Genomic DNA, 27,806 nt, shown 5'->3' with positions numbered 1-27,806 from the left:
GGAATCCCAGGTTCAACACAGGTGCAATGCATTATTGTTAATTAGCAAGCAGCAGAGGCTGTTTTTTCAATAGCAGACAGGCTGTTTTATTTACTTGTGAACAGTGAGTTAAAATGAAAAGGAAGCAGACCTCTCTGCATGCAGTAAAAAGACTGACACAGCAACCCCCGCAGCAGACAAGCCGTGCGGCCGAAAAAGGGCCCCCCCAAAAAGGGGCCCCCAAAACTTTTTTTCGGCCGCACGGCGAAGCCGTGCGGCCGAAAAAGGGGTAGATAGTTAACCCTATTCTAGTGTTAAGGGGTAGGCCGAAAAAGGGGTAGATAGTTAACCCTGCCATACCCTAGCTTTTACTGAACTGACGCCACTGGTACAGTAGCTATAGAGTGCATGTGTCTGTCCGTGTGTCTGTCTGTGAAAATATAATCTCCGGCACTGTTGGACGGGTCATTGCGAAACCGTGCACACACACTCCCTGGATGCCAAAGCCGAACCTCTGCCCCAAACCTTTCAGATTGGCCTGTTATAGCGCCACCAGGAGGCTGACATTTGTAAAACACATTTTCTTATATTACTCCTTTAGAATTAGTCAAAAAATCTCGCAAATCAGTACACCGTATCTCTATAGTCATGTGATCAAGACGGATGTGTCCGATATTTCATATTTCATCCTATTTGGCTAACATTGGCTTCCAAAATTTGCAGGATAGTTTAGTTTTGAACAAAATGCCTCCAATCATGAACGCAGCGTTCGATTTCCATGAAATTTTGCACACACATTCCCACTAGGCCGAAGAAAAAATGCCACCCTCTTCACATTGGCCTGTTATAGCGCCACCAACAGGTGTAATTTAGCAAAACACATTTTTGGAACGAAATGCCTCAAATCATGAATGCAGTGTCCGATTGCTGTGAAAGGCCTAAGAAGAAATGGCACCCTTTTCACATTGGCTTATTATAGCGCCACCAGGAGGCCACAATAACCTACCTGACCTGGCGGAGACCTGTGCTCCGAGGAGCACTTTTTTTTTTTTTTTCCTTTTTTGGGGATAAATATTGTCGTGGACTTGTTATCGTGAATCATGATATAGCATTGTATCATGAGTTTTTGTTAGCGTTACATAACTAGTACTTAGGCGATTATAAATGGTTATAAAGTCTTACTTACCTAGAGGATAATAATACATGCAGGTAGAAATGAAGACATGATGTGATAAAACAAAGCGTGTACCTTTTCTTTTAGGACAATTAAGATGATAACCACAACCACTGAAACCCTGCAGCTCAATTCGTCTGGTCACTGGACCACACTGGAGGAATTATATATCTATGAATATTATGGTTATGAAGAACCTTTACCATTTGCCACGGCTGAACATGCTGAACTACAAAGATCTGTTAAGATCGTGACCCTCGTTATTTACAGCCTAGTCTTTGTGCTTGGCGCGCTGGGGAATGGAGTTGTCATCTGGGTGACGGGCTTCAAAATGAAGAAAACCATCAACACCGTTTGGTACCTCAACCTCGCTGTGGCCGACTTCCTCTTCACAGCTCTCCTGCCCCTGAAAATCACAGAAAGAGCTCTGGACGGCCACTGGCCTTTTGGCACATTCATGTGCAAACTGAACAGCATCGTTATCTTCCTGAACATGTATGCCAGCGTCTACAGTCTGATGGTCATCAGTATTGACAGATGTGTATGTGTGGTGTGGCCAGTGTGGGCCCAGAACCACTGCAGCATCAGAAAGGCGTCTTGTGTGAGTCTGGGTGTCTGGGTACTGGCCTTGGCTCTCAGCTCCCCTTACTTCATCTTTAAGGACACAATCTCCTTCCCTGATAAGGACATCACCACGTGCCTATTTGCACGCACTGATGACAGTACGCCGCCCACAGTGTTTCAGTTGATTATTTTTCGAACTTGGGCCATGATCTTCACTCGCTTCCTCATGGGATTCGTGGTCCCTTTCACTGTCATCGTCTCCTGCTATTCTGTCATCATCTACCAGGTCAGGAGGAATCGCTCTCTGGCCAGCCAAACAGGTCGACCCTTCAAAATCATAGCAGCTGTTATCACCACATTTTTTTCTATGCTGGGCCCCCTATCACATCTTGCAACTAAGTGGGTTGATAATGGCGACAGGTAACAGTGAAAAACTGGAACTTGTGGTCATCATAGTTTTCTGCCTGGCATATATCAACAGCTGCATGAACCCGCTGTTGTTTATTTATTTATTATATCCCATCCAGACTGGCTAAGATTGGCTTCCAAAGTTTGCAGGTGTGGCCCATTTTGAACAAAATGCCTCAAATCATGAACGCTTCGATTGCTGTGAAACCTTGCACGCACATTCCTACTAGGCCAAGGAAGAAATGACCCAATTTTTTCAAATGGGCCTCATGATGTCACTATAACAGCCAGATTCACATTTTAGCCTATAACTCTTGAACCGTAGGTCATAAAATCAAAAATATTTTTTCCTTGCATTCCTCTTGGATCATTACGCAACTCCCCAAACTAGCCATGGCCATTTCCACCTGACAAGTTTTCCGCCATGTTGCGTTTTTCTTTTGCAAAACACAGTTTTTGCAACTACTCATACCGATTTTGTCCAAACCTCACCCAAATTGACACACCATACACCGTAATCATGTGATCAAGATGTATCTGTCAGATTTCTCATATTCCATTCCAATTGGTTGTGACTGCCTCAAAACTTTGCTTTTGCACAAATTACCACAAATCATGAGTGCTGAAACTGTGCACGCACATTCACAGTAGGCCAAGGAAGAGCCTCCAGCCAAATTCTTTCATATTGGCAGCTCCGAGGAGCACACTTTAAGGTGACTCTCCACCAAACAGACTACTTTAGACTACAACAGACTGCAACAGACTGGTACTACCAGAAATGCCAACCTTTGCCAACACATCAACAGGTAGTCTGTTGGCAAAGGTTGGCATTTCGTTCAGCACAAGCAACAATGTACGTCGGCCGACGGCACATTGTTTTGCACATGCGTTAATGAAATCAGATGACAGAACTCTCCACACCATGAGGCGGCAGTAGTTTGCAGCGCTGGTGTTGCCAGAGTTGCCAAGTCTGCTTATCATAACGTCGGTGTCCAGCCGGGACCAGCTAACTCCATTTTCATTTTTTTTTTTTTTCATAAATCAACGCTATTGAACCCCCTACATCTGTGTAATTTTTTAAAAATAATAACATATGAAAAGTATTAAAAAGCGCCTCTGACGAAAACTCCTAACTCCATTGGACCCTCAAACTGTCCGTCAAAAACAAACAACTCCCCCCTCTTCTCAGGCTCTCAGAGAAGCTCTGCTCTGTATGAGGCAGACAGGGAGAAGATTTTTCAATGCTTTTGGGAGAACATAAACTGGGAAGAGAAGAGAATGTATGTGCAAGGTTTGATAGATATCACCCCAGTAAAGAGGAGAAGGGTGTCTTCACAAAGGTCATCTGCTCGTGTTTTCTTTTTAAATGTTAATGGACAGAGAATGAGTGTGTGCAGGAGTTTGTTTCAAACATCTCCAAGAGCTCAAGGAGATCATGCCAAAAGACTTTCACAGCTTTTATGACAATCTAAAGCACTAAGAAACACCCACCACACACACGCAACACACAACACACAACAGTGTGATAATAAAATGTATATGATAGGTAAATTCAACTGTGGTTCAACCGGTTCCCGTCTCGCTCTTATCCTCTCTACTGTGCTGTTTGCCACATGTATAGTTACAACTCCGACGACTTTATTGAATGTACGGATGTATGTAACAAGTGCAGTGTGTATGCAGCTCTAGGGGAGAGGCTCTGGCAGCTAGAGGAAACCATAGCTAGCGGTGCTCACTTTAGCCTAGCCTCTGCTCCCGTGAAACAGGGAACAGGGGGACATTACCAGTCACGGTCACCGATCGTGACTGATCATAGTCCCCACACGCATCGAGACGGTTGGGTGACTGCTCCTGGTCGGAAGCGTAGTAATAAACAAAAGCACACGGGACACCAACCACTTCACGTTTCAAACAGATTTTCCCCACTCGCTGCTACACCCGTTGAGTTTAGCAGTGAGACGTTAGCCCCACTCTGTGACACGCCCACCAAGTGTGTCACTGAGAATACAACTCTGGTTATTGGTAGTTCTATAATGAGAAACGTGAAGTTAGTGACACCAGGGACCATAGTCAAATGCATCCCCGGGGCCAGAGCGGGTGACATCGAATCAGATTTAAAAATGCTGGCTAAAAGTAAACATAAACGTTATGATACAATTGTAATCCACTGCGGTGGCAATGACACACGACGTAAGAGATCAGAGATCACGAAGATAAATATTGAGTCTGTGTGCACATACGCAAAGACAATGTCGGACTCCGTAGTTTTCTCTGGTCCCCTGCCAAATATGATTGGTGATGAGATGTACAGCCGTATGTCTTCATTCAACCGCTGGTTATCAAGGTGGTGTCCAGATAATAACGTGGGCTTTATAAATCATTGGCAAACTTTCGAGGGGAAAACTGGTCTGATGGAGAGAGACTGCATACATCCAACTTGGGATGGTGCGGCGCTCATCTCTAGAAATATAGACGAGTTTATCAATAAACAATGACCACCCAGAGTTGGGATCAGGAAGCAGAGTTGCAGTCCTACACGCTTCTCTGTGCTTCCACCAGAGCAGCCACCTACCCTACAAATCAGAACAATTGAAACTACTCGACCCCCTAGGTATGTGAAACCAAGGGTTCGAGGAGCTGTGCATAAAAACTTGGCACATATCAAAATTAATGCAGTAGTGCCACAAAACAACATTATTAAATGTGGACTCCTGAACATTAGATCTCTACGCTCTAAAGGTGTATTGGTAAATGAAATCATATCAGACAACTATCTTGATCTACTTTGTCTTACCGAAACATGGCTGGGTGAGCAAGAATACGTCAGTCTAAATACAGCCACCCCACCAAGTCACACAAATGCTCATATCCCTCGAGACACCGGCCAGATTGGAGGTGGAGTTGCAGCCATTTTCAACTCAAACTTAATAATCAGCCCCAGACCCAGGCTGACTTACAAAACGTTTGAAAGTCTAGTTCTCACTCTAGTTTCGCACCCAAGCTGGAAATCATTACAGCCTTTATTATTTGTTACAGTGTACCGCCCTCCTGGGCCCTACACTGAATTTCTATCTGAATTCTCAGAGTTTCTATCACGCCTAGTCCTAGACTCTGATAAAATCATTTTGGCTGCCGACATGAACAACCACGTGGATGTAGTAACCGATAGCCTCAGTAAAGCGTTTATTACATTAATTGAGTCAATCGGTTTCTCTCAGTGTGTAGATAAACATACTCACAAATTCAACCATACCCTCGACCTTGTTTTGGTCTATGGTATTGAAATTGAACATCTCATAGTCTTCCCATATAATGAGAACCTCTCCGACCACTATTTAATAACCTTTGATTTTACATTAATTGATTACTCACCATTGGACAAAAATGTATTTGGTAGAAATCTATCCGATAGTGCTGTGGGCAAATTTAAGGAAGCAATACCATCAGCCATCAACTCAGTATATTCCAACACAATTGAAGACCTCTATACTTATAGCCCCTCTCAGGTCGATCACCTTGTTAATAGTATCACAGGCTCCCTTCAGACAACGCTTGACTCTGTTGCTCCTTTAAGAAAGAGGGTAATAAAGCAACAGAGGCTAGCCCCATGGTATAACTCTGGAACTAAAAATCTCAAGCGAACTTCACGTAAGCTTGAAAGAATATGGCGTTCAACCAAACAGAAAGAATCCTGTATAGCCTGGCAGAACAGCCTTAAAATATATAGGAAGGCTCTCTGCAATGCCAGAGCCACCTATTATTCATCTTTAATAGAGGAAAACAAAAACAACCATAAGTTCCTTTTTGACACTCTAGCCAAATTGACAAAAAGTCATGACTCTACTGATCCGCGTATTCCTATATCCCTTAGCAGCAATGATTTCATGAATTTTTTCAATGGTAAAATCAATACTATCAGAGATAGTATTGATAAACTACTGCTCTCTGCCCCTGCTGGACCACCCTCCGATGTGGTATCCTCAGAAGTGGCTGTGCGACACAGTGTATATTTGGACAGTTTCTCTCCGGTCGAGCTCTCCGAATTCACTTTAATGATCACATCTTCCAAACCAACGACCTGTCTCTTGGATCCAGTCCCAACTAAATTACTTAAAGAGGTCCTGACCCCGGTTGGTGCATCCCTACTCAATATGATCAATATGTCCCTGGTGACGGGCTACGTACCACAGTCCTTTAAGGTAGCTGTCATCAAACCTCTCCTCAAGAAACCTACTCTCGACTCATTTTGGCTAACTATAGACCTATATCGAACCTTCCGTTTCTCTCTAAAATCCTTGAGAAAGCAGTCGCCAAGCAGTTATGTGACTTTTTACATAACAATAAGCTATTTGAAGATTTTCAGTCAGGATTCAGAGCACACCATAGCACTGAGACGGCATTGGTGAAGGTCACAAATGACCTCCTGATTGCATCCGATAACAACCTTTTCTCTGTACTGGTTTTGTTGGACCTCAGTGCTGCATTTGATACTATTGATCACCATATTTTGTTACAGAGACTAGAGCATTTGGTTGGCATTAAGGGTGCTGCATTGAACTGGTTTGAGTCCTATCTGTCTGACAGATTTCAATTTGTAAACGTTAACGATACACCAGCTGTTGGTGAACTCTGACCCTTTGTATAAAGTGAGTTGAATTGATGTGATATGAATGCTCTGAGGAAGGCTCATAGCCGAAACGCGTAAGCGTTCAATTTATTGGTGTGCCAATAAAAAAAGGAAATGGAATGTGGAAATGTGAGTAATTTGTCCTCCATTTAATTAATTTTTTTTGGATGTGCTACCTTTTTGGAATTTTTTTTAATTCCTTTTTTTTATATGTATACTGAATTTGGGTCTAGCACTCCACTGAGAACCCATTGTTGATGCGCAACCTCTTTTTCTTATTTAGTTAACGATACACCCTCATTACGCGAAAAGGTTAAATACGGAGTCCCACAAGGCTCTGTACTTGGACCAATACTATTTACTCTATATATGCTTCCTTTAGGTGAGATAATTAGGAAACACTCTATAAAATTTCCACTGTTATGCAGATGATACACAATTATATCTATCGATGAAGCCAGATGAAACAGATCAACTGGCTAAACTTCAAGCATGTCTTATAGACATCAAGAGTTGGATGACCCGTAATTACCTACTCCTCAACTCGGACAAAACTGAAGTTATTGTACTTGGCCCTAAGCACCTCAGAGATAAACTAGCCGATAAGAATTTTAACCTAGATGGTATTACCTTGACCTCCAGGGCCACTGTAAAGAATCTGGGAGTCACGTTTGACCAAGGTCCTTTCAGATTTGATAGGCTACAGATTCTATTTTTCATGAATGTATTTTGTATTTTTATGCCATTTATTTATTGTTGGTGTGCCATGATTGCTTTTGTTAAATACATGATTGAGTATTGAGGCAGAATTGTTTGTTGCACTCAACTGTAGAAGAACAACAGTGGTAACAGTTAGATCCATGGTTGTTTACAATGCATGTTAAAATAAAAGTTGTTTAAGTACAGAATTCAGCTTGATCTATACTTAGTATATGAGGATGGCGCTCACCATAAATAGCTGATCTCCAAGCTCACAATGCGTTGTAATGTGTTGTGAGCTTTGAGATCCATTGCCAGCTGTTCTTATCAATGATGAATGAATGAATGATGGACTCCACTTGAGCTGGATTTGGGTAAAGTGGTGATAATATAATGACACATGCAAGTATCTGATAATATATAAAGTCACAATACCAAGTTTGATGAGGCAGTATTGCTTTGTTTTAAAAATATAAGGTTTTCTTCATTTTCAGAAAAATTTATATTTTGTTTTTCATTTCCTGAACAATTACCATTTTGGATTTAGCTGGTTCAGGCCGGACAGCAGAGATAAGTAACTTTGGTCTTGTTTTCCGCTTGTAAATATTCACAGTGGTGGAAGAAGTACTTGGATATTTTACTTAAGTAAAAGTAGTAATACCATAATACAAAAATACTCTGTTACAAGTAAAAGGCCTGTGTTCAAAAAGTTACTTGAATAAAAGTACAAAAGTATTGGCATTAAAATATCACTTAAAGTACCAAAAGTAAAAGTACAACATGTTTGAAAATAGCAGATCTATTACAAGCTCACAACGCGCCTTGCGACGCGTTGTGAGCTTGTAGATCGTCTGTTTTCAAATAGCCTATGTATAAAATAGGGCTGAAGTGGTTAATGCATGTTTCATAATTCTTCTCTACCCCACGGCTCTACCAGTCGGTTTCGAAGTCGGGCCGAAAGAGGTCCGACCCGACGTAACGACGATATCCGACAACAATTTGTCGGCGGCAGACGCTTTCCGACGCCGAGTCGGCCCAAAATCGGTGCGGTGGAGAGCTGCCTTTAGTTCACACTGAAGTTTTCTTTGAATTATTGAATTTACCACAGCAGCAGTCTCTGACAAATGCGTTTTGGCTACTAAGGCCTTCATCAGATGATCTTAAACATCTTGATCACGTGACACTAGAGATAATGTGTAGCAAAAAGTGTGTTTTGAGAAAACGCTATATGGCGGAAAATGTAATCTGGCACAAGTGAATCCAAGGAATCCATGGGAAAAAAAGATGTTTATTGAATGTATGGCCACTGGAGGGCTCCGTAGTTATGTCTCATTGGGTCACCAGTAATGTGATCGCTTGTGCTGTGTTTGTTGTGTTCTGCCTATACCTATACTTTTCGGGGATCAATTGGTTATCCTGATGTGTTGTGTTGTTTTTGTTGTTCTGTACGTGTGTATGAAGACAGTAAAGAGAGGTTCTCTGGCAAACTGTGTTATTATTCACAGACATAATAGTATGAAATATGCTGCCCTACAAAGCCAGAGTGCAGTATACGCTCAAAGTGAAACTGAGATAATTGGCTTTAAAGTTTTTCAACTGGCCAGCCAAATGAGTTATAGGTAAATACAAGTGATATTACTTTAATTGTGCATGTATTCATGAGGCCTAAAAAAATGAATGGCTGATTTGACCATTGACCCAAAAATGTAGTTATTGCACAATGCCTTTGCATTGCCTACATGGCTCTAATACCAATGCAAAGGCAAAGTGCAGTAACTACAATGTTGTTGTTTTTGGTATTGTTCTGATCATATTTATTAGTATGTATCAACTATACTTATGCATTTGTGCATGTTTATGTAAGTCTGGACAAATTGATATTTTAATAGTGATGCCAAGAGGGGCAAGAGTGTGGAACCAAGTAAACACACAGAGGGAGGGAGAGAGAGAGAGCGGCAGAAGTAGCAAAACAATTCATGAGTCCCACCACTACTGCAATGGATGATTGAAAGATCAGTACTTCAATATTGCATGGTTTTCATGTTGGTAAAAAGGTTAAAATTAGCGATTCAAACACGTAATCCATTTATTCCCCACAGCACAGACAAGTAGCCAGTACTAATCAGACTTCCTGTAGTGGCTTTTCAAAATAAGACTCACTGAATAGCATCAGAAGAGAAAGCAATGTATTATGGTTACTCAATACAAGTTCCTCTCTTTCTCTTACTTGCAGTCCGTAAAGAAAAAATAAAACAAATCCATTCTATCCTCAATAATAAATAAATAAATGTATTTGCACAACTCAGAGCAAAATGATTGATAGTAAGGAACCAAAATGTACCCTTACATTGCCTACATATCTGTAACTCTGAGAGTATACAAATGTACAATGTTTGAAAATAGCAGATCTACAAGCTCACAACGCGTTGCAATGCGACACACTGTGAGCTTGTAGATCTGCTATTTTCAAATAGCCAATGTATAGGTTTCAACTGGTGACACTGATTTTGATGCTAAACAAATTTTGCTGTGGACCCTCTGGAACCCCCTTAAGGACCCCTGGGGGTCCCCAGACCCCAGTTTGACAACCACTGCTCTAGAGCATTTTATAAACAACTTGGAAGGGCCAGGGGCAGTCCTTTCATGAGGATGAGGAGGGACTAGGACAGGTGGGTGGTTTTGTAGGAGGAGGCGGAGGGACAGGTTCAGCATCGTTCTCAACAAGCACAGATAGTCTGTTGGTTCACAACCTACACCGCTACCCATTCAATCCGGGAACGCATCTGTGTCATTTCAGATTTTTAGCTATAGCCTACAACCATTATTTTATACTTTGGCTATTAAATAATAGCACATATACAAGCTCATAGCACAGCACAGAGTGCCGTGTCATGAGCTTGTAGATCTGCAAAAGAAAAAATATCAGGAACATTTGTGCAAATCTTAGAATCATTTTTACTCAAATCTTTGCTTCTGGGGGCCCCTGGCTTATGTGAGCATAAGTCAGCCTCCTGGTGGCGCTATAAAAGGCAGATGTGAAAAATGCACGGCAAGGGTTTTTCCTTGGCCTCTAAAGATGGCGTATACAAAGTTTTACGTATATTGGCGCAGTTATAGGTGAAAATATGAGTCGGCCTGTTATAGCGCCACCAAGAGGCTGGTTTGAAAATGTTCAAGTGCCATTTCTTCCTCGGCCTAGTGGGAATGTGCGTGCAGAATTTCATGGAAATCGCATGTTTATACATTGCTGCACTGGATGGCATGAATTTTTTAACTGCATCGGACACTGTGTCAAGAATACAGTACACGCTTTTATATGCACTACTGTACATCCATTTGTGATGTGTGCAATGGATTCTATTGAAAGGTATCTTTTCATCTGTTTTTGATGAGAAAGACACGTGACTAACAGCTTCAGTTATTTAGAAACCTGTGGCTTAAACCACCAGCTGATACAGGAACCACATGACACAAACTGAAACTGTTGACGGGAAGCTTGATGAGAAAGAGGCAGAGAAAGATGACGGAAATAATTATGTATCGAAATATAGTCTAAATATTATTTACTTACTATTGTAACATACTGTACAATACCGCTGGCAGCAGCAGCTGTCTATATCCCATAACCCAGAGGGACTGCATAGGAATTGGTAATTGGTTGTCTAGCAACAGCTGGTTGAGTTGGATGAGTTTAGGAAAGGTTTGGAAAATCTTGCACAACTAAAATACTATATGAATGGTGTCAGTATAAATGTTAATATAATACTGAGCAGCATCGTTCTCAACATGCACAAATAGTCTGTTGGTTCACAACCTACACCACTAGTTGCTTAGTAGTGATTATTATCTATTCTGATTAAGCTTATTAAGCTCTTGTTAATACTTTACATTGGTTCAATATTTATAAAACCCACAGACACACATATAATAACCTCTTGAATTTTCACTTTAAAAGTTTCAAAAATAGCACAAACAACAGATCGAGGCTGTTTTATAACTTGTGTGTGACACTGCAGTATGACAGAGTAGGGAATCAATATACAAAAACACCTCCCACAGTGAGCTCCTCCTCCTCCTGACCGTACGCACTTCATCATAGTTTTCTGCTTGGCATATATCAACAGCTGCCTGAACCCGCTGTTGTATGTGTTCATGGGACAGGATTACAAGAATGAAGTTCGTAGGTCTGTCCTAAAAGTCAAAACGCTTTCACTGAAGAGCAAGACCTGCTCCAGACCAACACTTCCACAAAACCAGGCACCACCAGTCAAGAGATTGCCTTCTGAGGCACAGGTTTAGGGTTATCTTTGGATTTATTTTAATATGCACAAAAACGGCTTTTTTTTTCTCAGCACATTCTCCGAGATTGAGACGATGATGAAAAATGTCCAAAATAATGTGTTGAAGTTATAGTTTTTGTTTGGTGGTTCTTTGACCTTGACATCTTTTTTTTCTCCCTGCTCTCCCTCTCCCCCTCCTTTTATTTCTTCCCCCTTTCTGAAAAAAATCTAATTAAAACATTTATTTGACCTACAGTACATCTTTACACCTGTAAACCAGTGATCTGACAATAAAGCTGATTCTTGATTCTCTTGATTCAGGTGTGAGTTTGTATTTGTACACATTAATCACAAAACACATTTAAGTTTGTGTTTGTTTGTGGCAGGAATATGATGATGATGCACACTATGCATTTTGCTATTTATTTGCAACTACAAAATGGTTTAATGATCATATTTATACAGCCTACAGTATATTCTAAATACTGGAAATGTGCACTCCTCTGAGTGCAGCTTTCAGGACATGAGGAAGCTGTGTGGGGGAGGGGGGAGGAAGAATAGAGTTTGTACGACAGACGGTGCAACTATTTCACTTTCTGTTTTGGACTCAAACTCTTGAACCATAGGCAGGGCCGGATTCTAAGTCTATGGGCCTCTGGGCCTGAGACTTTGCCCTACAAAGCCAGAGTGCAGTATACGCTCAAAGTGAAACTGAGATAATTGGCTTTAAAGTTTTTCAACTGGCCAGCTAAATGAGTTATAGGTAAATACAAGTGATATTACTTTAATTGTGCATGTATTCATGAGGCCTAAAAAAATTTATGGCTGATTTGACCATTGACCCAAAAATGTAGTTATTGCACAATGCCTTTGCATTGCCTACATGGCTCTAATACCAATGCAAAGGCAAAGTGCAGTAACTACAATGTTGTTGTTTTTGGTATTGTTCTGATCATATTTATTAGTATGTATCAACTATACTTATGCATTTGTGCATGTTTATGTAAGTCTGGACAAATTGATATTTTAATAGTGATGCCAAGAGGGGCAAGAGTGTGGAACCAAGTAAACACACAGAGGGAGGGAGAGAGAGAGAGCGGCAGAAGTAGCAAAACAATTCATGAGTCCCACCACTACTGCAATGGATGATTGAAAGATCAGTACTTCAATATTGCATGGTTTTCATGTTGGTAAAAAGGTTAAAATTAGCGATTCAAACACGTAATCCATTTATTCCCCACAGCACAGACAAGTAGCCAGTACTAATCAGACTTCCTGTAGTGGCTTTTCAAAATAAGACTCACTGAATAGCATCAGAAGAGAAAGCAATGTATTATGGTTACTCAATACAAGTTCCTCTCTTTCTCTTACTTGCAGTCCGTAAAGAAAAAATAAAACAAATCCATTCTATCCTCAATAATAAATAAATAAATGTATTTGCACAACTCAGAGCAAAATGATTGATAGTAAGGAACCAAAATGTACCCTTACATTGCCTACATATCTGTAACTCTGAGAGTATACAAATGTACAATGTTTGAAAATAGCAGATCTACAAGCTCACAACGCGTTGCAATGCGACACACTGTGAGCTTGTAGATCTGCTATTTTCAAATAGCCAATGTATAGGTTTCAACTGGTGACACTGATTTTGATGCTAAACAAATTTTGCTGTGGACCCTCTGGAACCCCCTTAAGGACCCCTGGGGGTCCCCAGACCCCAGTTTGACAACCACTGCTCTAGAGCATTTTATAAACAACTTGGAAGGGCCATGGGCAGTCCTTTCATGAGGATGAGGAGGGACTAGGACAGGTGGGTGGTTTTGTAGGAGGAGGCGGAGGGACAGGTTCAGCATCGTTCTCAACAAGCACAGATAGTCTGTTGGTTCACAACCTACACCGCTACCCATTCAATCCGGGAACGCATCTGTGTCATTTCAGATTTTTAGCTATAGCCTACAACCCTTATTTTATACTTTGGCTATTAAATAATAGCACATAATACAAGCTCATAGCACAGCACAGAGTGCCGTGTCATGAGCTTGTAGATCTGCAAAAGAAAAAATATCAGGAACATTTGTGCAAATCTTAGAATCATTTTTACTCAAATCTTTGCTTCTGGGGGCCCCTGGCTTATGTGAGCATAAGTCAGCCTCCTGGTGGCGCTATAAAAGGCAGATGTGAAAAATGCACGGCAAGGGTTTTTCCTTGGCCTCTAAAGATGGCGTATACAAAGTTTTACGTATATTGGCGCAGTTATAGGTGAAAATATGAGTCGGCCTGTTATAGCGCCACCAAGAGGCTGGTTTGAAAATGTTCAAGTGCCATTTCTTCCTCGGCCTAGTGGGAATGTGCGTGCAGAATTTCATGGAAATCGCATGTTTATACATTGCTGCACTGGATGGCATGAATTTTTTAACTGCATCGGACACTGTGTCAAGAATACAGTACACGCTTTTATATGCACTACTGTACATCCATTTGTGATGTGTGCAATGGATTCTATTGAAAGGTATCTTTTCATCTGTTTTTGATGAGAAAGACACCTGACTAACAGCTTCAGTTATTTAGAAACCTGTGGCTTAAACCACCAGCTGATACAGGAACCACATGACACAAACTGAAACTGTTGACGGGAAGCTTGATGAGAAAGAGGCAGAGAAAGATGACGGAAATAATTATGTATCGAAATATAGTCTAAATATTATTTACTTACTATTGTAACATACTGTACAATACCGCTGGCAGCAGCAGCTGTCTATATCCCATAACCCAGAGGGACTGAATAGGAATTGGTAATTGGTTGTCTAGCAACAGCTGGTTGAGTTGGATGAGTTTAGGAAAGGTTTGGAAAATCTTGCACAACTAAAATACTATATGAATGGTGTCAGTATAAATGTTAATATAATACTGAGCAGCATCGTTCTCAACATGCACAAATAGTCTGTTGGTTCACAACCTACACCACTAGTTGCTTAGTAGTGATTATTATCTATTCTGATTAAGCTTATTAAGCTCTTGTTAATACTTTACATTGGTTCAATATTTATAAAACCCACAGACACACATATAATAACCTCTTGAATTTTCACTTTAAAAGTTTCAAAAATAGCACAAACAACAGATCGAGGCTGTTTTATAACTTGTGTGTGACACTGCAGTATGACAGAGTAGGGAATCAATATACAAAAACACCTCCCACAGTGAGCTCCTCCTCCTCCTGACCGTACGCACTTCATCATAGTTTTCTGCTTGGCATATATCAACAGCTGCCTGAACCCGCTGTTGTATGTGTTCATGGGACAGGATTACAAGAATGAAGTTCGTAGGTCTGTCCTAAAAGTCAAAACGCTTTCACTGAAGAGCAAGACCTGCTCCAGACCAACACTTCCACAAAACCAGGCACCACCAGTCAAGAGATTGCCTTCTGAGGCACAGGTTTAGGGTTATCTTTGGATTTATTTTAATATGCACAAAAACGGCTTTTTTTTTCTCAGCACATTCTCCGAGATTGAGACGATGATGAAAAATGTCCAAAATAATGTGTTGAAGTTATAGTTTTTGTTTGGTGGTTCTTTGACCTTGACATCTTTTTTTTCTCCCTGCTCCCCCTCTCCCCCTCCTTTTATTTCTTCCCCCTTTCTGAAAAAAATCAAATTAAAACATTTATTTGACATACAGTACATCTTTACACCTGTAAACCAGTGATCTGACAATAAAGCTGATTCTTGATTCTCTTGATTCAGGTGTGAGTTTGTATTTGTACACATTAATCACAAAACACATTTAAGTTTGTGTTTGTTTGTGGCAGGAATATGATGATGATGCACACTATGCATTTTGCTATTTATTTGCAACTACAAAATGGTTTAATGATCATATTTATACAGCCTACAGTATATTCTAAATACTGGAAATGTGCACTCCTCTGAGTGCAGCTTTCAGGACATGAGGAAGCTGTGTGGGGGAGGGGGGAGGAAGAATAGAGTTTGTACGACAGACGGTGCAACTATTTCACTTTCTGTTTTGGACTCAAACTCTTGAACCATAGGCAGGGCCGGATTCTAAGTCTATGGGCCTCTGGGCCTGAGACTGTCTCAGGGCGCCCACAACCCCCAACACACAAATGGATGTCAGTGCCACAGCTAAAACCAAATATGCATACATTGAATGTACATACAATCCACACAACTGCCTGTCTATTCGCTTTTATAGGAAACCAAATTCCCAATTGGAATGGGAATAGACAGGACTAATATTAATAATACACATTTCACATTAATTCAGAATCACATGCACTACTGTAACTTTTCTGAATTAGTGCAGATGCCCCTGAGTGACCAGTGCATGACGTCAGCAATGCATGTCATGATACATCATGAACACATTAATACAATTTCTATGTCAATTTAAGTTTATCAATTTATGATGTATATCTCATTGTTTTGTTTTGATGTGATCAATACACAGTATAGCCTATTTTCAACTTTTCCTAACTAACCTAAAACAGCCAAATGAAATAACACAAAACAAATGGAATAACACACTCACTCCCAGAAAACTGCACGTGTGCTGCAACTCTGTTGATGATGGCGGCACCATGGAATTGGTAGTTGGTTGGCTAGTAACAGCTGGTTGAGTTGGATGAGTTTAGGAAAGGTTTGGAAAAACCTGCACAACTAAAATGCTATATGAATGGTGTCAGTATAAATGATAATATAATACTGAGCAGCATAGTTCTCAACATGCACAGATAGTCTAATTGGTTCACAACCTACACCACTAGTTGCTTACTGATTATTATTTATTCTTATTAAGCTTATTAAGCTCGTGTTAATACTTTATATTGGTTCAATATTTATAAAACCCACAGACACACATAATAACCTCTTGAATTTGAACTTTAAACAGTTTCAAAAATAGCACAAACAACAGATCTAGGCTGCTTTATTTGTGTGACACTGCAGTATGACAAAGTAGGGAATTAATATACCAAAAAAAAATTCAATATGAAGATAGCATGTTTCTGCCTGACAGCAACGATAGGACACCTCCCACAGTGAGCTCCTCACTGACCAGTTTGAACAAGACAGTTGTCTGGCTGACATCTCTTCAACACTTTGAAACAGGTATATTTTCTTTTCTTTATTTCTCTCCTTATCTAAACAGTCTATTAATGATTGCTATCAAAATATAGAGCTATTTAACACTTGGTTACCTTTTATTAAGAGTTGGTAAATGTCAATGTGTGAAATGTTTCATCAGCTGTATTAGTAAGAAGCATACTGTCATTATCGTGCATAAACCATGATATATATTTTTTGCATTATCATGGGTGTGCGACGGTAGGCCTACAGTATGATAGGTATTTATAAAACATTTTGACCTGCAACGGAGGAAGATGAGCGTTTAGGCGGCGATCATATTATACAGATTCACTGATTTTTAGAACATAATCATGTAAGAAACCTTAGCAGATGATGCAAAATATGAACACAGACTGTTGTGCTGACATAATGGTAAACATGCACATGGCTTGCTCTAAGCATTGCTGATCTATAAGTGTGGGACCTCTCATTTTGTGGTTTAGTAGCTATAAATCAGGCGTGCGTTCGGAAATGTGTTTGATTTGACGTGGGAATCTATTAAAACTGACGTGGGTTATCCTACATATAATTTTAGAAATGTCAATCAATCTCGCTTGGTTCTCCTCAGTGGCTTAAGCAATTGCTCTGCACTTGAACATGGCCATTGATCATTAGCATATATGCACACCGTGTGGAAGCCCCTTTTTTTCTTCTCTTGCGTTTTGCTGTAAACAAAGGAACTGTGTGTGTGTGTGTGTGTGTGTGTGTGTGTGTGTGTGTGTGTGTGTGTGCGTGCGTGCGTGCGTGCGTGCGTGCGTGCGTGCGTGCGTGCGTGCGCGTGCGTGCGTGCATGCGCGTGTGTGTGTGTGTGTGTTCGCGACGGGGGACGGCTCTGGCCGTGTGTGTGTTGGAAGTGTTGCAGGTACCAAGTACGAAGTAACTTTCCATCCCTGATATACTGTCTGTGCACAGCGCATAACCCACACTGCACATACTTTGGGTGCTCATATCCCTCGACGGGTATGGTCTAGTTCTTATGATAGGCCTAATTATAATACAGATTGTAATACAAATATTAACTTACAACTGTGCAAATCGATAGTCATCATTGGAGTTCAATTATACCTTGAAACGTATTGAGCAAGTGATTTCATCACCCATTTGTGCATTACATTTTTGCGATAAAGCCCAAAAATCCACCTCCTTCAACCATAAAACTAAGTGTTTCCATTCAGGACTTCAAAATCCACAACATGCATTAAAACGGGTTGATGGAAACCCAGTTGGGTAGCTATAGAGTGCAAAATAAATAAATCATCCCCTGGCCTTGGCAGTGAGCTTCTGAATGATTCTATGATATGCATATGCACTGCAGATTGCACGACATCTCTCACCGCTTCCCCGATCTAGAGCAACGTCATAGAAAAAGGCAAACGATTATTGATCTTGAATGGACTGCATTAATTTAGCGCTTTTTTCCAAAGCGCTTTACAATGTAGGCCTATTTCACATTCACCCATTCACACAACGCTGGCGGTGGAAACCATGCAGGGCACCAACCTGCTCATCGGGTGTCTTGCTCAGTGTCTTGCTCAAGGACACTTTGACAAGTAGCCAAGAGGAGCCGGGAATCGCCTCGTCTTGTTGTGCGGCCAGTCTCCCGGCAAAGAAGCGCCAAGGATTTATTCCACTATAATTGCATAGTCTGACATGGTTCCATCGTGAACATGCACGTGCACACATAGACATGAAAGGGGGCTTCAGCCCCTGCCCTTTTACCCGTCGGTAAAAAAAGTGCCCTCTCCAGACTGTATCTTTTTTTTTTTTTTTTTTACCCAAAAAATAATTTCAATTGCCCCTTGCGGCCTATCGGTAAAGCTGACGGAAATAGCAGTGGATGTGTTGGATGCAGCTCAAAGTGAACTTTCCTCAGGTATCTAGTTTGTCGCCGTACGACCTTCCTAGCCTGTGTTATTAAAGAAAAACGGGCGACAATGACCAAAATTTCAATCGAAAATCGCGATCGAAAACCGGCGAAAGTGGCCGTTTTCAAGTTGTTTTGGCCATTATCTCTGGAACGGAAGGTCCAATCTGCTCAGTTCAAAGCTTGTTGAGTGCGTGACTTTGAGGACATTAAGCACGTTATGATACTATTTCGGGTTTTTGGGCCTAAAAGTATGGTAATTGTTCGTAAAGTCCAATATGTGCCCTTTTGAAATTCCAGCCCCTGCCTCTCCAAATCCTTCTGCACGTCCCTGATCGTGAAATAGGAAAAAAAAATGTTTAGTACGTACAGGCCTTCACACTCACAGCTCATGCTATGACACGCAAATGTGAAATGAAAAGTTGAGTCCTATACACATTTCAGTCTTTCAGTCATTTTTTCTTTTTTGGGGATAAATATTGTATCGTGGACTTGTTATCATGAATTGTGATATAGCATTGTATCATGAGTTTTTGTTAGCGTTACATAACTAGTATTTAGGCCATTATAAATGGTTATAAAGTCTTACTTACCTAGAGGATAATAATACATGCAGGTAGAAATTAAGACATGATGTGATAAAACAAAGCATGTACCTTTTCTTTTAGGACAATTGAGATGATAACCACAACCACTGAAACCCTGCAGCTGAATTCGTCTGGTCACTGGGAGTACTCCAATGACTACGATTATGAAGAACCTTTACCATATATACCATATATATGTGCCAAGGCTGAAAATGCTGAACTACAAAGATCTGTCAAGATTGTGTCCCTTGTCATTTATAGCCTAGTCGTTGTGCTCGGCGTGCTGGGGAATGGAGTTGTCATCTGGGTGACGGCCTTCAAAATGAATAAAACCATCAACACCGTTTGGTACCTCAACCTCGTTGTGGCCGACTTCCTCTTCACAGCATTCCTGCCCCTGAGAATCACAGAAAGAGCTCTGGACGGCCACTGGCCTTTTGGCAGTTTCACGTGCAAACTGAACAACACGGTTCTCTTTCTGAACATGTATGCCAGCATCTACAGTCTGATGGTCATCAGTATTGACAAATGTGTATGTGTGGTGTGGCCAGCGTGGGCCCAGAACCACCGCAGCATCAGAAAGGCATCTTGTGTGAGTCTGGGTGTCTGGGTACTGGCCTTGGCTCTCAGCTCCCCTTACTTCATCTTTAAGGACACAATCTCCATCTGTGATAAGAACATCACCACGTGCAGCTACAAATTTGCACGCACTGATGACAGTACGCCCACAGTGTTTCAGTTGATTATTTTTCGAACTCAGGCCATGATCATCACTCGCTTCCTCATGGGATTCGTTGTCCCTTTCACCGTCATCGTCTCCTGCTATTCTGTCATCATCTACCGGCTCAGGAGGAATCGCTCTCTGGCCCAGAAGGAGCGAGTGCATTTTACGGCAGCGGAAGCTGCCGCGGAACTGCCGGTGGAGGAGCGGCAGCTGCCGGCAGTGACTGCCGGCGGGCTGCCGGTGGTTTGGGAGTGTGCGACAGCACACTCCCAAAGCTGGCGCCGCCGGCAAATCCGCAGCAGATGCACTCGCTGTCCCTCCTCTGGCCAGCCAATCAGGTCGCCCCTTCAAAATCATAGCAGCTGTTATCACCACATTTTTTCTGTGCTGGGCCCCCATCACATCTTGCAACTAAGTCGGTTGATGATGACGACGGCAGGTGACAGTGAAACACTGGAACATGTGATCATCATAGTTTTCTGCTTGGCATATATCAACAGTTGCCTGATCCCGCTGTTGTATGTGTTCATGGGTCAGGATTTCAAGAATGAAGTACGTAAGTCTGTCCTAAAAGTGCTGGAGAACGCTTTCACTGAAGAGCTGCCCCAGACCAACACTTCCACAAACCCAGGGACCACCAGTCATGAGATTGCCTTGTCTGGGGCACAGGTTTAGGGTCATCTTTGGATTCACTTTAGTGTGCACACAAACTGCTCTTGAAACGATGATGAAAGATGTCCAAAATAATATGTTGAAGTGATAGTTTTTAAAAACAATATTGTTTGTAGCTTTGACTTTGACATCTTGAATGTTTTTTTCTCCCTTCTCTCCCCCCTCCTTTTATTTATTTCCCCTTTCTGAAAAAAATCTAATTAAAATGCTGGCGCTTATGCAAACATTTATTTTACCTACATCTTTACACCTGTAAACCAGTTATGTGACAATAAAGCTGATTCTTTTGATTCAGGTGTGAGTTTGTAATTTTTGTATTTTATATGATGATGATGCACACTATGCATTTTGCTAATTATTTACAAAATGGTTTAATGATCATATTTATAAGGCCTACAGCATATTCTAAATACTGGAAATGTGCACTCCTCTGAGTGCAGATCTCCAGAGCATGACTGACACAGAGCTTTTTCACATGGGTTATAGCGCCACCAGGAGGCCGATTTGTGCAAACCCATTTACTCCTACAGATTTTATCCAAACGTCATGCAAATCGGTACACAGTATCTCTATAGCCATGTGATCAACACAGATCTGTCCGATTTTTCATATTCCATCCTCATTGGCTAAGGTTGGCTTCCAAAGTTTGCAGGATTGGTCCGTTTTGAACAAAATGCCTGAAATCATGAACGCAGCTTGCGATTTCCGTAAAATTTCACACGCACATTCCCACTAAGCCGAGAAAGAAATGGCACCCTTTTCACATTGGCCTGTTATAGAGCCACCACTAGGTCTAATTTAGCAAAACACATTATTGGAACAAACGGACTCAAATCATGAATGCAGTGTCCGATTGCCGTGAAAGGCCTAAGAAGAAATGACACCCTTCTCACATTGGCCTATTATAGCGCCACCAGGAGGCCACAATAACGTACCTGACCTGGCGGAGGAGACCTGTGCTCCGAGGAGCACTTTTTCTAGTTGTTCATGTTTTGTTTTTGCATTTTTTTTAAAAATGGTATCTTTTCATCTGGTTTTGATGAGAAAGACATGTGACTAACAGCTTCAGTTATTTAAAAACCTGCGGCTTAAACCACCAGCTGATACAGGAACCACATGACACAAACTGAACCCGTTGACAGGAAGCTTGATGAGAAAGAGGCAGAGAAAGATGAAGGAAATAATTATGTACATCGAAATATTGTATAAATATTATTTACTTACTATTGTAAGTAAGTGCACATACTGTACAATACAGCTGGGAGCATCAGCTGTTTATATCCCATATCCCAGAGGGACTGCATTGGAATTGTTTGTTGGTTGTCTAGCAACAGCTGGTTGAGTTGGATGAGTTTAGGAAAGATTTTGAAAATCCTGCACAACATACTATGAATGGTGTCAGTATAAATGTTAATATAATACTGAGCAGCATCGTTCTCAACATGCACAGATAGTCTGTTGGTTCACAAACTATTGATTATTATTTATTCACAAGCTCTTGTTAATACTTTACATTGGTTCAATATTTATAAAAAACACAGACACACATAACCTCTTGAATTTTCACTTTAAAAAGTTTCAAAAATTGCACAAACAACAGATATAGGCTGTTTTATAACTTGTGTGTGACACTGCAGTATGACAAAGTAGGGAATTAATAAACAAAACATTTTTAAATATGAAGATAGCATGTTTGACAGCAACGATACCTCCCACAGTGAGCTCCTCACTGACCACAGTTTGAACAAGACAGTTGTCTGGCTGACGTCTCTTCAACACTTTGAAACAGGTATATTTTATTTTCTTTATTTCTCTCCTTATCTAAACAGTCTATTAATGATTGCTATCAGAATATAGAGCTATTTAACACTTGGTTACCTTTTATTAAGAGTTGGTAAATGTCAATGTGTGAAATGTTTCATCAGCTGTATTTAGTAAGGAGTATACTGTCATTATCGTGAAAAAAACATGATATATATTTGCAATGTCATGGGTGTGTAACGGTAGGCCTACTACAGTATGATAGGTATTTATTTTTATTTTTATGACAAGCAGCGGAGAGAGACGAGCGTCTTGGCAGCGATCAGATTGTACAGATTCACTGATTTCTAGAACACAATCATGTCAGAAACCTTAGCAGACGATGCAAAATATGAAAACAGACTGTTGACATATGTTAAACATGCACATGGCTTGCTCCAAGGATTGCTGATCTATAAGTGTGGGACCTCTCTTTTTGTGGGTTAGTATAAATCAGGCGTGCGTTCGGAAATGTGTTTGGTTTGACGTGGGAATGTATTAAAACTGACGTGGGTTATCCTACATATAATTTTTAGAAATATCAGTCAGTCAGTCAGTCAATCTTGCTTGGTACTCCTCAGTGACTTAAGCAATTGCTTTGCACTTGCACATGGCCATTGATCATTATCATATGCACACCGTGGGAAAGCCCCTTTTTTCTCTTCGTCACAATTTAAGATGTTTATTTGCGTTTTGCTGTAAACAATGGACATTCTGAGTTCGCCTCGGCTGATGGGACTGTCGCCATGGTTACAGCCCCCCAAACTATGGGATCTGTGTGTGTGTGTGTGTGTGTGTGTGTGTGTGTGTGTGTGTGTGTGTGTGTGTGTGTGTGTGTGTGTGTGTGTGTGTGTGTGTGTGTGTGTGTGTGTGGGTGGGTGTGGGTGTGTGCTTCTGAATGATTCTATGATATACATTATGCACTGCAGATTGCACAATATATCTCACCGTTTCCCCGATCTTGCGCAACGTCATAGAAAAAGGCGAACGATTATTGATCTTGAATGGACTGCATTAATTTAGCGCTTTTCTCCAAAGCGCTTTACAATGTAGGCCTATTTCACATTCACCCATTTACGCACCGCTTGCGGAGGAAACCATGCAAGGCACCAACCTGCTCATCGGGAGCAGTTAGGGGTTCAGTGTCTTGCTCAAGGACACTTCTTTTTTGGGGATAAATATTGTATCGTGGACTTGTTATCGTGAATCGTGATATAGCATTGTATCATAAGTTTTTGTTAGCGTTACATAACTAGTATTTAGGCCATTATAAATGGTTATAAAGTCTTACTTACCTAGAGGATAATAATACATGAAGGTAGAAATTAAGATATGATGTGATAAAACAAATCATGTTTTTTTCTTTTAGGACAATTGAGATGACAACCACAACCAATGAAACCCTGATTTACTACAACTACTATGATAGCTCCGACGTCTCGCAATATGGAGAATATAAAAAATATGATGAATATGCCAAGGCTGGACATGATGAACTAGAAAAATCTGTGTTCCTCGTCATTTACAGCCTGTTCTTTGTGCTCGGCGCGCTGGGGAACGGAGTTGTCATCTGGGTGACGGGCTTCAAGATGAAGAAAACCATCAACACCGTTTGGTACCTCAACCTCGCTGTGGCCGACTTCCTCTTCACAGCATTCCTGCCCCTGACAATCACAGAAAGAGCTGTGGATGGCCACTGGCCTTTTGGCACATTCATGTGCAAAATGGACAGCACCGTTCTTTTCCTGAACATGTATGCCAGTGTCTACAGTCTGATGGTCATCAGTATTTACAGATGTGTATGTGTGGTGTGGTCAGTGTGGGCCCAGAACCACCGCAGCGTCAGAAAGGCGTCATGTGTGAGTCTGGGTGTCTGGGTACTGGCCTTGGCTCTCAGCTCCCATAAATTCATCTATATGGACACAATCTCCTTTGGTGATAACATCACCAAGTGCGTGCACAAATTTGCACACACTGATGACAGTACGTCCACAGTGTTTCAGTTGATTAGTTTTCGAACTCAGGCCATGATCATCACTCGCTTCCTCATGGGATTCATGGTCCCTTTCACCGTCATCGTCTCCTGCTATTCTGTCATCATCTACAGGCTCAGGAGGAATCGCTCTCTGACCAGCCAATCAGGTCGCCCCTTCAAAATCATAGCAGCTGTTATCACCAAATTTTTTCTGTGCTGGGCCCCCTATCACGTCTTGCAACTAAGTTGGTTGATAATGGCGGCAGATGACAGTGAAACACTGAAACTTGTGGTCATCATAGTTTTCTGCCTGGCATATATCAACAGCTGCCTGAACCCGCTGTTGTTTATTTATTTATCACGCTAAGATTGTGGCCCATTTTGAACAAAATGCCTCAAATCATGAACACTCCGATTGCTGTGAAACCTTGCGCGAACATTCCCACTAGGCCAAGGAAGAAATGCCCCCCAATTTTTCAAATGGGCCTCATGTTGTCGCTATAACAGCCAGATACACGTTTAAGCCTATAACTAATTATTTTTCTTGGATTGCTTGGATCATTACGCAACTCCCCAAATTAGCCACGGCCATTTCAATCTGACAAGTTTTCTGCCATGTTGCGTTTTTCTTTTGAAAAACACAGTTTTTGCTACTACTCATACCGATTTTGTCCAAATTGACCTCACCCAAATTGACCCACTATATCTCTGTAATCATGTGATCAAGATGTATATGTCAGATTTCTCATATTCCATTCCAATTGGTTGTGATTGCCTCAAAACTTTGCGTTTGCACAAATTGACACAAATCATGATTGCTGAAACTTTGCACGCACATTCACAGTAGGACAAGGAAGAACCTCCAGCCCAATTCTTACATATCGGCAGCCCATGTAGGCAACCCGGCCTGGCGGGGACCTGTGCTCCGAGGAGCACATGTAACTGCCCCAGAAGGAGAGACAGTGGTTTCAGTTATAATTATAAATATGTTGTTTATGTAAAATTCATGTACTCACTGGGTTAAAAAGATTCATTTAATTATGAATAATTAGTATTAAAAGTTACAATAAATATATTAAAAGGGCTTATATAGTACAAGATTTAAGGTAAAAATGCTGTGCCCATTGTCAGAGGGTTACGGTAATTTGGGCAGAGTCACATGGTCAGAGTGAAGCTTGTCAATCAAGTCAGAAGCTAGCAGAGCTGACACAGAGTGGTCACGTCTGTGAGAAACTCCAGAGACTGAGAGAATAATATTGCCAAAGTTCTGCACATGGTTCAAGAGGCGCACACGGTAAATGCTTACTGTAGTTGTGCCTTTCATTGATTTGTGATGTATCTGATGTGTGTTATCAAAATGTGCAAATGTAAACTTTGTTTGAGAGATTTCAATGTAACATGGCAATAATTGGATGCACCTGTGTGGACTTAATAATCAGGAGGACTCTGCTTTACAATGACTGTGGACTCAATAACCTGAACAAAATGTATGTTTTATTTCTTATAGTTTTCACGGTGTCTTATGGTGTTTACTATTGGAGGAGTTTGGAGAGTTGTGAAAATAAAACCCAGAAAAGGCATCTGTATGAGGCGTGGACATTTGTTGAACCTGTGGCAGCTACAGCACACTTTAAGCCTAACCCAAACAGATTACAACAGAATGCAACAGACTGGTAGTCTGTTGGCAGAACTCTCCACACAGCCTGATCTCCAGAGAATACCGTAACATTGCACGGAACGAGTGCACTTCATTCCGTGGATAGTCGCCTCGGAACTCCCAAATTGCGTGCATATGTACGGCGAGTCCCACGGTGGGCGTAACCAGTCGCAACACGGAAAAACCCGGAAGCAGAGCAGTCCGCACAATAAAATTTACGATTCTGTGCCTATCGGTACATAACTCAAACGGCGCTGAGTAGGCACAGGCGAATGTCACACCGTTCAGGACGGCAACTCGGTCGCCTTAGCTCCCTCGGTGGTCCTTCACGGGGTGACAATTCGCCTGTGACTGCGCGCCTCCGAAATGGTTTTGTCACAAAGGCAGCGCCGTACCATATGCACGCAATTCGGGAGTTCCGAGGCGGCTATCCACGGAATGAAGTGCACTCGTTCCGTGCAATGTTACGGTAATCTCTGGAGATCGGGTTGCTCCACACCATGAGGCGGCAGTAGTTTGCAGCGCTGGTGTTGCCAGTGTTGCCAGGTCTGTTTATCATAAGCGACTTTGGTCTTGTTTTCTTGTAAGTCGCTTGTAAATATTCACAGTGGTGGATAAGTACTCGGATATTTTACTTAAGTAAAAGTAGCAATACCATAATATAAAAATACTCTGTTACAAGTAAAAGGCCTGTGTTCAAAATGTTACTTGAGTAAAAGTACAAAAGTTTTAGCATCAAAATATACTTAAAGTACGTAAGTTAAAGTACTATATGTTTGAAAATTGCAAATCTACAAGCTCACAACGCGTCGCCATGTATAAAATAGGGCTGAAGTGGTTAATGCATTTTTTATAATATAATAATTTATATCTGCAAAGTAACTAGTAACTCAGGGTTACGGATGTAACCCCGGTTTCTTTAGAATTCGGAGTAACATACTCACTATGGGGATATCAGCACTCCCGGGCCATTCATTGGCTGAGAAGGGTATGTCACGTGTCCGGTAGACCGGAAGAGGTATAAAACCTCTTGCGTGACGTGGCTCATCCTCTTTAACACGCTCTCTGCATGCAGATGCACACAAACAGGGGTGTTAGGTGAGTATGTTACTCCGAATTCTAAAGAAACCGGGGTTACATCCGTAACCCTGAGTTTCTTGTCTAATTCTCCGTAACATACTCACTATGGGATACATAAACCCCCCTGGGGCTCATAGCCATACCGAAAACCCTCTCAGGTCCGCACGCCCCCTAGCCCTAAGGCCCCGTCCCCATGGACGTGACCTTCGGCCTCACGGGCGCCCCCGCCCTCCGGGCCGGGGTGCGGTATATAATTGAAAGAAAAGGACCCTGACAGACCAAGTCTGCCTATTCATCTAATGAACAGACACAAGTCTGACCCATAAGTGAAAACAAGGAAACAGGGCCTCCTCCCCTGGAAACCTACCAACGGTGGTTCCAAGGGGACTCAAGAGAAGGAAGGTAGAGAAGGGAAAAAAGGCGGGTTACACAAAAAACCTGCCTAACCTCCCCTACCCTAACTAGAGACAGCCGCTATGTCCAGTACAGCGTGCGCCACTGACGCCGCTGCCACATCCAGGCTGTAGAAGGCCGCAAAAGTCGATGGAGACGACCAGTTTGCGGCCGCG

At 41.6% G+C, this 27,806-nt stretch overlaps 1 protein-coding gene and 2 pseudogenes across 3 annotated transcripts; all 3 read left to right on the top strand.

Annotated features, from left to right (window-relative positions):
- The first annotated feature begins 1,250 nt into the window (after nucleotides 1–1,250).
- On the top strand, nucleotides 1,251–8,528 carry LOC308095661 (chemerin-like receptor 1; annotated as a pseudogene). The gene is made up of 2 exons: nucleotides 1,251–2,137; nucleotides 8,389–8,528. The product of its transcript is annotated as a chemerin-like receptor 1 (transcript).
- Nucleotides 8,529–19,420: 10,892 nt separating this feature from the next.
- LOC308095660 (chemerin-like receptor 1) lies at nucleotides 19,421–20,728 on the top strand (annotated as a pseudogene). Its single transcript has 2 exons — nucleotides 19,421–20,199; nucleotides 20,384–20,728. The product of its transcript is annotated as a chemerin-like receptor 1 (transcript).
- A 3,176-nt stretch (nucleotides 20,729–23,904) lies between these two features.
- On the top strand, nucleotides 23,905–24,867 carry LOC308095659 (chemerin-like receptor 1; the record flags this gene model as incomplete). Its single annotated transcript, XM_080442706.1, has 1 exon — nucleotides 23,905–24,867. The coding sequence occupies one exon, from the start codon at nucleotides 23,905–23,907 to the stop codon at nucleotides 24,865–24,867; it is 963 nt and encodes a 320-aa protein (XP_080298832.1).
- Nucleotides 24,868–27,806: the final 2,939 nt, after the last annotated feature.

This window comes from Gymnoscopelus braueri, assembly GCF_963280865.1.
Source record: "Gymnoscopelus braueri genome assembly, chromosome: 11".
In the NCBI taxonomy this organism is placed as follows: Eukaryota; Metazoa; Chordata; class Actinopteri; order Myctophiformes; family Myctophidae; genus Gymnoscopelus; species Gymnoscopelus braueri.
The sequence above is the reverse complement of the archived record's forward strand: the minus strand, read 5'-3'. Positions and strand labels throughout refer to the sequence as shown.